Genomic DNA, 13,098 nt, shown 5'->3' on the forward strand with positions numbered 1-13,098 from the left:
TACTCCTGCACCATAAGCTATAAATCCAGAGTAATTTGATCCATTTTCTTCAAATGCACAGGGGGCCATGGACACACGTGTGCATAAACACACACACAGACACACACGTGCACAGATGCTGTCAGTCCAACAGATCCACCACCATTTTCCTGGCACGGCTGAGCTGAGACTGTTCCTGCTGATCCAAAAGCTACATCTGAATCATCCCAGACTTGTGCCATAAATGATTATTTTGTTGAAAGGGACACATGGCTTTAAAAGGCATCACAAAGTAAAGAGGAGAGTTTTCCCTAAAGAGTGTGACTTTATTCATCTTTGCCTTCCTGCCAGGAGACAGCAAAGGAAGAAGCTTCTTTTCTTTTGAGGAGAGGAGACATGAGCATGTTTCCAAAACCCCTGAGGTGCACATGGAAAAAAGGCAGCAGCCAAACCTTGATCATGTTCCTTCTTCCCTCATCTTAGAGGCATGACTGACAACATTAGTACTAGGATGATGGCATAATCCAGGTTGAAAGGCACCTCAGGACGTCTCCAGTCCAAACCCCCTACTCACAGCAGGCTCAGGATGTTCCTCAGGGCTTTATCCATTTGGGTCTTGAAAAATCTCTGAAGGGAAACCACTCCCACTGCTTGACTATCTTTATGAAGAAAAACTTTCTCCTTTCTCCATCTTATCTGGCCCCTTTTTATTACAGTTTGCCTGTTCCTCCTGTCTCAAACCACTGTGAAGGGCTTGGGTCTGTCAGCAACCTTGAGGTACTGGCAGGCTGTTGCTAGCTCCATCCAAAATCCTTTCTTTGTCCTGAATCAGGTCCTCTTGCATCTCTGCACATGGAGAGTGCTCCAGACCTGATCATTTTGGTGTCCCTTTCCCTGTAGTTTATTAATATCTCCTGTACTGAGGTCACCAAACTGGGCACAGCATCTGGCTGTGGTCTAAGGAGTGCAAAGTAGAAGGGAATAATCATTCCCTTCAAAACATCCCCGAGCTTTGCTGCCAGGTCACATGCCTGGTTTGGGTTGATTTCAGCTCCATGAGCTCCCTGGGTGCTTTTCCACACTGCTGCTCCTCAGCTTCAGGAGAGGGCACATGTGGCCAAGGAAATCCCCTTTGCTGCCCAAGATACCTGAGGAACATCTCAGCAGCTCTGCTCACAGGTGTCCTGGATAATCACCAAACCATTAATTCACTGTTAAAAGGCAAGATCAACATCACTCAGTGCAAGCTCAGAAATATTTATTTGTTTTCTTGACATGAGGGTGTGTGGCTCACCTCCAGCATTTTTATCAAGGGCTACCCAAGGAAAATGGAAGTTCTTGCTTATCTGTTTTGCTCCCAGGTGTTTTTCTCCTGGGCTGATTTCCAAAAAGCTGAACTCAGATGAATCCATTTCTGAGCAGCCCCGTGCCTTGGGATGGCATCAGCAGCTACTTTGGCTGGTGTTCCCAGGAAAGGTGAGCATTTTGTCATCCAGCTTGGATGCGCCAAATGCTGTTGGTGACAGATGTTAGCTCTCCACCTCTGGGACCAGACAGTGCAGCAGACTCAGGAGCAGCACAATTGCTGTCAGGAAAGTGAACTGTGAACTTCTTCCGAAGTCCTGGGGGTGAGAGCTTGCAGAGTCTAAAAGGTTATTTTTATTTTCTTCAAGCTGCACAATTTCCTTGGGTAGGTACCAAGTGCAGTGGGAGATCAGCCACCTGACTTACTAAGACACAAACCAAATTTAACTGTCTTCACCTGTTTATTGTTTTAAATGTTCAGTGAATATTATTGTAAGTGAAACTAGGGGCATTGCAGCAATAGCCCAGAACACTGGCACAAAGTGGGTGCCCTGGCACTGATATATTCCAATGGTTCACTGAGGTAAACTCAAAGCTCTAAAGGACCCCAGAGTTAACCACTAGTTTACTGCTTCAGCTGCCAAGTTTCTTCTCTACTCAGACCTGCTCCATGTCTGGATATCTGCTACACTCCTGGCAGCACCAATAACCTGCAATTTCTGACAGAATCTGCTGCATTGCAAATCCCTTTTTCATCCCAGCACGGCCCAGAGCCAGAGCAAATCACTGTGCATGTTTCTAACCTGTAGATGTGTCCCTCCCTTCAAACACAAGATGCCAGGGGCTGTGCATGGCTACTGTGATGAATAAAAGCACTGACCTGGTCCTCTCTCATCATGCACTCAAATCTCCTTCCTCCCTCTGTTAACTGTTTCAGGCACATGATTCCAAATGTGTCAGGAGAGGGAAAAGTTACAAAATGTTGTTTATTTAAATTTGCTGTTCATTGCCAGCAAGCTCAAAATTGAATATGACTGAGCTATTAGGACAGACATCCCCCCCCCACCCCCCATAAGCAGGGGATTTATAACAGTGTTTTCCAAGAAATTTTCCAGCCCCAGAAAACTAGAGCAACATAAATCTGGAGGTTTAAATCAAGCTTGTGCTGAAAAGTCCTATAAAACATCTGAAGAAAATTCAGAGTAAGCTTGAGAAAAGTGGAAAGAGCAAATTACTCCAGTTCTGTTGAGATGCAGGTGATGGAGAACGTATAACGCAACATTTTTCTTACTGCTGTGGCAAAGCCCAGTGGAGGGAGTGCAGAGGGGCAGGGATCCACTGTAAGACCATGAGCTGAGAAGGGAGGCAATTCTTCTTGCATTTAAATGCCCCCTTGTTAGGATTTTATCACGAGGTTGTTCTTCTTCTTGGCTTACTATCAAACAGGATTTCCTTCCCTGACCTTAGCTGCAAAACCACTCTCTAGACAGGTGTCCTCTTCCTCTGCAGAGTTAAAGAAAACGATGCCTGGTTTTATTGAAACCAACCCAGAGTAGTGTTTATTATTGAAAATATACAGTATTCTTGAACATCACATAAAAAGCCTGGTAGATACAACTGCTCTAGTTCAAAATGCTCAATAGATACCTTTGTGCAGCACGTAGCATTATTCTTGGAACACAAACATCCTCTTCTCATCCTTATTATCTTTACAGCGCGTCCCTTTTGTGTTTTTTAAACCCAGAAGAGCTGTCCTTCCCCACCCCGATGCTCTGAGCTGAAAACAAACCACTTTCCAAGGGCTTTCCACTTACACTGTGCTGGAAGCGTGGAGCTAAGAGGAATGAGAGTGTTTTGTAGAGCTACTTAGAGCTACTCCTGTCCTTTGAAAATCTGTGTAAGAGCAGGGCATGGTGCTCGCCAGGCAAAGTGCCCTGTGTGGAACAGTCCAGCGATGCCCTGACAATTCCCAGTCTGTCCAAGAGAGAAATGGGGAAGGCAGATAAATTCAGGCTTTTCACACCACCTTTCAGATGCTCTTTTTCTTGCTGCCACAAGTCCTCAAATGACAGTTTTGCAGAGAAGAAACTTTTTACAAAGAAAACAAGAAAGGGATGGGCTATTATACACCAAAGCTGTTGAAATCATTGGGAATCAATTTACAGTGTGAGATGAGCAGTGTGTTCAAAGTAGTCTTTGTTCACTGCAATACGAAAGGGGGAATAAAAACAAAAACAAAAAAAAACCCAAAAACCCCCCCCCAAAAAAAAAAAAAAACAAAAAAACAACAAAGAAAGGAAGGAGAAAAAAAAATTGATTATTCCTGCCAGTGTGCTGTTTTAAACTTTGCATTGTGAAGTTCCACAGGATGCAGTCAGGGTTGAACCTGTTCCTTCTTTGAATCTGTTTCACCACCACCAACTCCAAGAGGCTTTTCCCTGGTTGCCTCAAAGCAGCATCATGGACTTGGGAGATGAGAGCCCGCCGAAACAGGATGGGCCCTCACTGGAAAGAGATCGATGAGGCCAAAGGAGGAGAGTTTGCAGGAAGGGGCTCCGGGGTGGGAGTGAAGACAGGAGAGCTCTGAAGGCCACGGGGTGGTGGTGGCGGGGGGCGGTGTCCGCGGGGGCGGTCACACGGCCGCGGTCTGCTTGATGCTGTGGAAGCTGATCCGTGTGGGCGACGTGGGGATGGACATGGCCCGTGCCACACGCACCCGCAGAGAGTGGTGGTCCTGCCAGCGGTGCCACCTCTTCCTGGCAGCAGAACGGACCTGGGGAGAAACACGGGGAAGAACGTGAAGGGAGAATTTCAGGTGTCTTCTGCGAAGGGATGGTGGACAGTGCTGAGACAATATTGTCAGAGGTGATGCCTTAAGCCTCTAAAGGGTGTGGGAATGATGCCTTAAGTTTTAGCTTTTGTATTTTCCAGATTCTGTTCTGCACTGGTATATAACTCTGAACTTCATATAAAGTGTTAGCAAGTTCTCCTCACAGTTTAGTCAGACAAAACAAACCTTTTCCAGCCTGAGAACCAAGGACACTGCTGCAGCTTCAGGCCCAAAAAGTACAAACAGTGAATTGAGGAGAGCAAACTGGGAGGATGGGACTGCATAACCTAAAGCTGTAATTGAGCAATTAACCCCAACATGGAAATGGACCAAAACTTACAAAAAGTGTGAAAATTCATGACTTGAGGTCCATCTTGGGTAGAGCCATGGCCGGGCTCTTGTGCTGCCCAAGGTGTATCCTTTGAAAGCCTTTTTAATAAATCCCTACTTTATTCCTTTAATGCTGTCTAGCCTCTGTTCCAGGTCAGCCTCTCTAGGCATCACAGGGACTGATTCAGATAACTGAATGGGAGCTCCTAATTCACTGATATACTCTTGAGTACTTGACTCAGGGAAAAAAAAAAATTACACACCTCATGTCTCATCTCTGGTATCTTAAATACCCCAGAGCATTTCAAACAGGCCTAAACATTCAAAACTGATTGGAGCCCTCAGGATGGGTGGACCTGATGGATGGTGCATCCAAGGTCTGTCCAACACCTGATGGAATTCTTGGAGAGCCCCATCCCAGGGGCCCTGCTGCCCGTGTATGTGAAGAAGCACAGGGGTTCTAACCAAGCTCTGGCACACCTGAGCCAGCCCCTGTGAGCACCTCGAGCAGGCAGTGGAAGTTGCTCCAGAAGGTCATCCTCTAGCAGGTGCTGACCAATAGGTCAGATAAACCTGATAAACCTTGAATTGTAATGTTGTTTTTTTTTTTTTTTTTTTTTTTTTTTTTTGCATGGACCATAGAGAGAGCCCAGGAACTCTGGCTCAAATCTCAAATACATACATATATAAACAAGAGAAGAACAGGAGAAAGGAACCCTAAAGCTCAAACAGTGGGAGGGAAGGCTTGAAATACTCCTATACTCCTAAAATAAACCAAATCCCTGGCAGAGAAGACTCAAAGTCAGAAGCTAGCAGCTAGCATGAAACATTTGGACCAATTTCTGGATATTCTTGTTGATATCTGTTTACTGTAGGGAGTAAAACAGTAAAACAATTCAAACCCCTAACCCAGGGAGATAAATAAGCCTACAAAATTAGATGAGAGGAATCTGGGCCCAGCTTCCTGCAGAGTCCAAAGCCTGATGTGTTCATGACACTTGGAAAGGATGCTGACGTTCTGCTGCCAGCCTGGAATCTGGTGAACTTTGAGAGAAGCATGGTTACATAAAACTTCTATATCAAGCCAGGGTCTCCTTTACCAAAACCAAATTTTTTTTTACAAAGAGGTGTTATAAATAATGTAATATAGACATTGCACCTCAATTACCAACATATAGATCTCCTCCTGACCAAGAGGGAACCAGTCAGAGTGGTCAAAGGGGATGATTCATCTCCTTTTAAAGCAGGTGTCAAAAATAGGCCAGATATTTTCTTTAATTGGTTATAAAATGAGTCAAGACAACAAACTCTATTTAAGATGTCTGGATTATAAATTTAGGTAAGTTCAGACAATATTGATATCTAACCATGGATATTTTTTAGTCTTTATAATGTACTTATCTTCACTGCATCCCCCAAAAGTAAAGGATTGTTTTAAGCCCCATTTTACCACGGACAAGGGGAACTTTGGGCATTATCAGCAGATGCTGTTGTGGAGGAGACCTCAAAGGCATCAGCTGCCATGGCAACTGCACAAGGCCTGGGAGGAGCTTTCAGATCCTGTGAAGCCCATGCTGGCACAGGTTCTCAGCTCTCAGCACCTGGGTGAGATCAATCAAAGCCACCCTGGGCATGTCTGTCACCACCACTGGTGCTGCAGGGAAGGTGGAGTAAAAAAAAAAAAAAATCGCTCAAAGATGAAGAATCACTGCTTTTCCTAATTTCTTTGAAAGCTTGGGGATTGTCTACAGGGGCTCTGTGAGGTCTACTCAAAACACAAGGAACACACACAGCCTCCAGCCCCACTTCAGAGCTCAAATGTCCTGTCTAAGGGTGGTCAGATGAGTAGAAGAGCTCCAGGACTGGAGGTGTTTCCAACCCAAGCCACACCTTGTCAGTTCTAGGTGCCCCAGATGAACGGGGCAAAGGCCTGATGGTTAAAACATAGAGGAGTTCACAAGGAGGACACAGAAAAGGGGAAACTGCTCTCCTTCTCTTGGCTAGTTTCAATTTTTCCATTTCTGGGTGGACTTTCAGAGCCCTGGGCTGCAGCAGTGCTACTGAGAAACTGTGGTCTGGCAGCAAACAATCCCCTCTCACCACAGCTTTGTCCATGGAGTACGCTCCACTGCAGGTTTATGAGTACCAGCCTGGAAAACAGTTTTGCAGTTTCTTCTTTGGTGCCTTTTCAGGGGAATCCTGAACCTGGAAATGTGGCTTTTCTATCAGAGCCTTTCTAGAGGCAGAGATTGGGTAAATCAGAGCAGAGGATAGCTTTCTTTGGCTGTTTTCTCAACTAGCTGTGATCTGTGCTACTGCCATGGCTGACATGGTGGTTTTAGGTCATAGCTTGGACTCAGTGATCTCAGAGGTCTTTTCCAACCTAACTGATGATGTGATTCTGTGATTTAAAACAAGCAGCTGCAGATGTCTAAGGTAAGGTGAGGAGAAAGTCACACTGGGTTAATTCTCATTTTGAATCAATGATCTGTTTCAATATAAATAGTGATGTTTTCTACACTTATAGGGGTCAGACAGAACCTAATGAAACAAAGAATATGAAGGAATAGAAGTGGAGAAAGAGAAGAGAGAACATCCAATGAAAGGGGCATAAAAGACAGCACTGCCAGGAAGAGCATGATCATCATGAATCATTTGGAGATGAGAACAATGTGGTTCAGCAACAGTGCAGAGGAATTCTGGAAGAGCCTCTCATTATGGAGCAGTAGCTTCAACACTTGTCCACCAGTTTCATGATGGGGTTTGGTCAGGTTATAAAATCAGTTGAATGGCACAGTTATATGAAATAGCAGAGTCAGGATGGACTCAGTCACAAACTGCAGCAGCCTGGACTGCAGACCATCATCCCCTTCTCCCCAAACCGACCTCCCTGGCTCACTGAACCGTCCTGGGAAAACAGGAGAAGCACTGGGAAGCTGTGCCATGGTGTTGTACTTTTCTGGGAATTCACTATTTGTAAACCTATCATGGTTCCACCTGCAGTGGCCGAGGCATCCTTGCCCCCGGTTCTGGATAGGAGGTAGGATATAATGCACACCCAGAGGTAAATCCATGTGCCACAGACAGAGGGATCCTTGCCCCCAGTTCTGGATGGGAGGGAGGATATAATGCACACCCAGAGGCAAATCCATGTGCCAGAGTCTATGCAAGGGGGGGAGGCACCTCCCCTGAACTACTCACACCTAATCTTGGCCAATTATAACAGAATCACTGAATGGTTTGAGCTGGAAGAGACCTTAAAACTCATCTCATTCCAGCCCCCTGCCATGGACAGGGACACCTTCCACTGGACCAGGCTGCTCCAAGCCCCATGCAGTTACTGGATCCATTATTTATGCTTCCAATACAGACAGTGGAGAAACAGAGACAATTCCCCTGAGGATGGCACTCAGACACGTGGAATGAAGCAGTCCTTGCTCCTCTGGGTACCAACCCAGCCTAACTGAATGCTGGGCACCCCATACAAGTGGTTTGAGTATCACATGAAGTGTCAGACCACTGTCATGGGAAATTGTCCCCTGAAGACCTGAGATGCAGAGGGATGGTACTTCTCAAATGCTCCTTTCTCCCCAGGTGTCACCAAATGCTGAGATAGCGTTAGAGAAAATTTTCCTCCTTTCTTCTGCAGCGAAATGTTGTGGCTTTCTTTTTTCTGAGTAACCAGTGTGAAGAGATACTTACTCAGCCAGTGAAGCCAGATTAGATTTATCATTTGTGCTTCAAGCCAACCAAGTCAAAAAGAGCCACCTGGAGATAAAGACGTGAGTCTAAACAAGCAGTTGGCTTTTGTGATATGGTTTGAGAGAGGATTAAAAAAAAAATGCTGTCTTCTTGTTCAGCTGGAGCCATTACTAATGGACTGGGCACATGGAAATGGGCTCTGCACTTTCAAGGGTGAGGGCAAAGCATTTTTTAATGACAGAATAAGTAACTGCAATTAGTGTGTGACCAGAATGCAAGCAGAAAAGGTTAAGGTCAAATTTTCACCTTGTACTTGAACTCAGAAACAAAATGCTAGGTTAACTTTAGGTAAGAAAAGAAAAAGAACTGGCTGTGGCTATGGTAATAATGTGTTAAAAGACACCAAAAAAAGCTATAGCACAGTGGAAGAGTTAAAGAAAAAGAGAATGCAAAATATCAACTATCAAACATGGCTGTTAATCTCTGCAAGAGCAGAGATTTATTAAGCATTTATTTATTTATTCCTCTATATAATACTCCTCTATTTATTAAGCATTTTTAGAGTCGAGACCATGTCCCAGAGTCAGCATTAGCACATTTATGACCTGAAATTGCCAGCACTGGCCTGTAACAGCCGGGCTCCGGGCTGTCATCAGTGGTTAGAGCTCCACAAGGAGTCCTGGGAACACAAATTATCAGCCTCACCCCTGTGGAACTTTAATTGAGAGGACCAGAATTTCCCCTGCTCTGAGCACAGAGCTGGGTGCCTGTGTTGACCCTTGGTCTGTCATTTTCTTGCAAAGAGGTCTTGCTCTTTCAGAATCACCCTTTTCAGCTCTTTCTGCTTTGTGTACAGTGAATAATCCCAGTTTCTGAGCTGTGGTCAAATCAGGTTTGCCAACATTATTTGTGCCTACAGAGTGGGGGCACTGCTTTGGAACAGTCAAGAAAAAGGATTTGGATAATGGGGTGAGAGGAAATCAGTGGGTGACTTTTTCTCTTCTGACTGGATTAACCAGGGGACTTGTCAAACTTTTAGATCATATTAAATAAAAAATATTGTTAAAAACCCCTCTTCCCCTCCTCCTCAGTAGAATGAAAGAGATGGAGAGAAGGATGAAAACATTTGGAGAAGGTTTTCTGTTGACAAAATAGACATCAACTTTGTGCTGCTATTACCTGTGCCAGACACTGGTTGCTGGCTAATTTCTTGCAGCCATAAACTGCAAGAAATTGCACTTGCAAGAAATTGCAAGAAACTGCATTTCAGCTAGAAATGAGCTGAGAAAAGAGCCTTGAGTTTTGATCCACTTACAGAGAACAAAATATAAATATATATATATATATAAATATATAAAAAATAATAATAAAAATAGAATCGTTATGTAGGTTTCTGGTAAGAAGAGTAGGAATAAATGAGCTGCCAAGGAAATGGAAGGTGGAATTAAGGCTATTGGGATGTCACCACCCTCTGTCCCCAGGGGACATCCCTCACCTGGAAGTGTTCACAGGTGAGGGCCAGAAGGACAGCAGGTGCTCTCTTGTTAGAACCCTAACTGCTAAAAATTTTAACCTTTCTGTACTACACTAATGCCCCCCAAAGAACACTGCATTTAACCTAAAGCCGTAGATAAAACTTCCAAAATTAAATAATAAAACTAAAATTATAAGTGTGTAGTTTAAATAAAAATATATAATATCACATAATAAAAAACTTAAAGTTTAAAATTTTAAAATATAAAAATATATATAAAAAACAAAATAAAAGTTTTAGAACAGAAATTAATCCTTCTTCTTCACCTTCTTCTTCCTGAGTTTAAGCAGTATTATATAAATAAAATTAGTTAATTAAAAATTAACACTTATTTATTTGTATTAATTAAATTTAAAAAAATCCACATTACAAACCATGAGTAATTACTTATTACGTTACAAATAAAAATAATTTAAATATAATTTCTTAATTAAACAATTTATCCTTAAAAAACCTTATAAAAAAGATACAACTCAATTTTTAATTTATTTAAGTGCTATGGGACTCACAACTTGTAAAACTATAATAAAAATATAAATCAATAAACACCTAAATCCAAACAAAAAATACCACCTCGCACATTTAATCCCAACCTTAAAAAAAAAAAACCAAAAAAAACCCCAAAAACCCTCAACACTCTCTGTAGAATAATCACAGAATATCAGAATGGTTTGGGTTGGAAGGGAGCTTAAAAATCATCCCATTCCACTCTCCTGCCATGTGCAGGGACACCTCCCACTGTCCCAGGGCCTCCCCACCCTCAGAGGAGAGAATTTCTTCCTAATATCCAATCTGTATATTCATGGTGTTCAGCAATCTGTGACTGATTAAGTTCTTGCTCTGCTCAAATGCCACTCTTTATTCCCAGAAATCCTGATAAGAAGGCAAATTAATTACATGAGTAAGATTTACATGGATCACGATGGGCTTTAAACCAGACTGATTTTTTTTTCCCTGAAAACAGGTTGCAGTGCTGAATTCAACAACTTCCACCTACATTTAAGCACCTTTTTTGCTCTGTTTCAGATCCTTGTGCTGCAGTTGGAGGCGACTGGAGAGTAACTTTGGGGTTTAATTCTGCTAATTGTGGAAGGCTGATGAAGAGGATCTTTTTGCAAGCCACAGATGAACAAGAGGGACTTTCAAGCAATGTCCAGTTCAGCAAAATGGATTTTTAAATTTCGAGGCACTGGTCTCACTGCACCTGACTCTGCAGTGAAATTCACTTCCATGAGATTTTTGAAGTCCTGGCCTCTTCCTCTAGAGACTTAGTAAGGCCTAAGGTATTGGCAGCCCCTCATCAAAAAGAGCCAACTAAAATAGGTCTCATTTGTGTGAATCACTGCCCATAAATTAAGCTGAAGGTGATAAGCTCACCTGGTTATGTGCATGTATTAGGTGTTCAAGATTTGGGAGGGAAAGGTGGAAAATCCAATCCTTAAATAAATGTAAGGTGGTGCCTTAAATAGTACTTTAAAAGTTTTCCAAATGTTCAGGGCGTTCCTCAGGGAGGAAGGATGGCAAATGCTCTATTTAATAGTAAATGCTGTGAAGCAGCTGTTGGCCAAACCTCTCCAGGTCCTTGGAAGGATTAAGCACAGAATGATTTGAAGCAAAGAAACAGAGTGGCCTAGGCACAGAGACCCCTTGGATCTCCAGGTGAGGAGTTCTGATGCTCCCAGAGAGACAGGAGTGTCTTTATGCATGTTTTGTAGATCAACTACATCACTGAGCAACTGCACCTGTGTCCTGCCCTGCTGCTGGGGCTTTGCAAGGCTCCCACAGACCCAACCCCTCAGGCCAAGGGTGCTCATGTTACCATCACACAAAATATTGAACTGAACATCCCCATGAAGATGCCATTACCACTATTTAATCCTCCTGAGGTCAGGAAGGGATATAGTCAAAACAACCTGCAAGGCTCAAAGGAAACAAAAACAAAGCTTGGGTAGAATGTTGGCTTTTGTTTCAGCAGGTTCCCCACCTCACACCACTATTGATATAACTTTTTTATGGGGTTTTTTTCTGCCTAAAAAAATTATCCTGCTTAACTGGTCTGTAATCCCCCTTTTTTTTTTTTTTTTTTTTTTTTTTTCCCTCAGGGTCTTTGGCAGCAATTCTTTACAATCTGGGGATATTTTCACAGCGCCTGCAGCCAGGGATGTCAAAGTTTATTTGTAAGGCCACAGCAGTGCAATTTTGCTATCATAACAGTTCAAGAAGCTGCAACAATTCTGACTGGTCATACAGATTTGCCACACGTTTTTTTTTGTGTGGAAACAAATGCTGCTCCTTTCTTCTGGGCCACAAAGAACCAGCACTACCCACAGTAGAGGGAGGCCAGGGGTACCCAGCCCACCCCAAGCCCCTGTGATTTTGTTGTGGGATGCTCTGGAGTCACCCTCACATCAGCAGTGGTGTAATGAGGAGAAAAATAGAATGGGAAAGGACCCTCAGGGAAGATGGAATTAAACTTTAGCCCTCTAGTCCACTTCCATATTCATATTTATTCAGAGATTTTAAGGAATGCTTAACACATGTCCTTTGGGCTCAGGATGAATGATGTGGAGCCTGCCTGGGCTGATGGGCAGGGGATGAGTAACCATTTCAGGGGTGACTCAGAGCTGGCAGTTCTAATGAACAGCCTCCCAGGATCATCAGATCAAAGGAAGCCACTTTGAGCTTAATAGATTTTGAGAGACAGATGATGCTTAGCTAAAGGGTCAACAGAAAAAAAAATTAACATAATTATCCTCGCCTCACACCTTGTTGTGAGAATAATTTACAGTGGCATCTGATCTATTACTCTCTGATGATGTTTTCTCTCCAAGCCAGCTAATTGCATTTTAAATGTCAATTCACAGATGATAATTGATATTGGTCAGATAATACTGGATCTGAGTCCTGAGCTAAGAATTCAGGCTCCAAAAGGATGTTTTCAGACTCAGGTCTGGCTGGTTATATATCTATCCAGGATATGCACAGAAATGAAAGACAGGTACCATATTATGGACACAGAACTCATGAATTATAGAATAATTAAGGTAGGAAGGGACATCAGAAGGCCTCTGGTCCCAGGCCATGATCAGGGCACATCCAGCACAGTGGTTTTATCCAGTTTTGAAATTATGTCAGGGTCTTATCAAGTCATTTTGAGCACAAACAAGGACAGGGATCTCAAAACACCTTTGAGCCTCTCTTCCAGTCCTTAAACATCCTCACTCCTATATTTTTTTCTTCCCTGTTTAATTTTGCCTTGCTCCCTTCATTCAGGTTCAGAGTGGAGCTTGCTCTTCCCTGAGCAGCCGCTCATCAAGCACCATCCCTTTGCAGATGCAGGTTGTTCTCAAACACTGTCACCTCCATTCCCAGGCTCCTGCTCTGGGATGGCTGTGCTGGGCTCTCCCATCAGGGCTGG

General features: G+C 43.4%; 1 protein-coding gene across 1 annotated transcript in view; it reads right to left on the bottom strand.

The window, feature by feature from the left end:
* Positions 1–3,776: 3,776 nt before the first annotated feature.
* The window catches only part of CRHR2 (corticotropin releasing hormone receptor 2), a 144,198-nt gene continuing 134,876 nt past the window's right edge, over positions 3,777–13,098 (bottom strand). The window contains 1 exon segment of the mRNA XM_068175640.1: positions 3,777–4,057. Coding sequence (XP_068031741.1) covers positions 3,917–4,057 — 141 coding nt within the window. The 3' untranslated portion in view covers positions 3,777–3,916.

This window comes from Anomalospiza imberbis, chromosome 1 (genome assembly GCF_031753505.1).
Source record: "Anomalospiza imberbis isolate Cuckoo-Finch-1a 21T00152 chromosome 1, ASM3175350v1, whole genome shotgun sequence".
NCBI classification, from domain to species: domain Eukaryota; kingdom Metazoa; phylum Chordata; class Aves; order Passeriformes; family Viduidae; genus Anomalospiza; species Anomalospiza imberbis.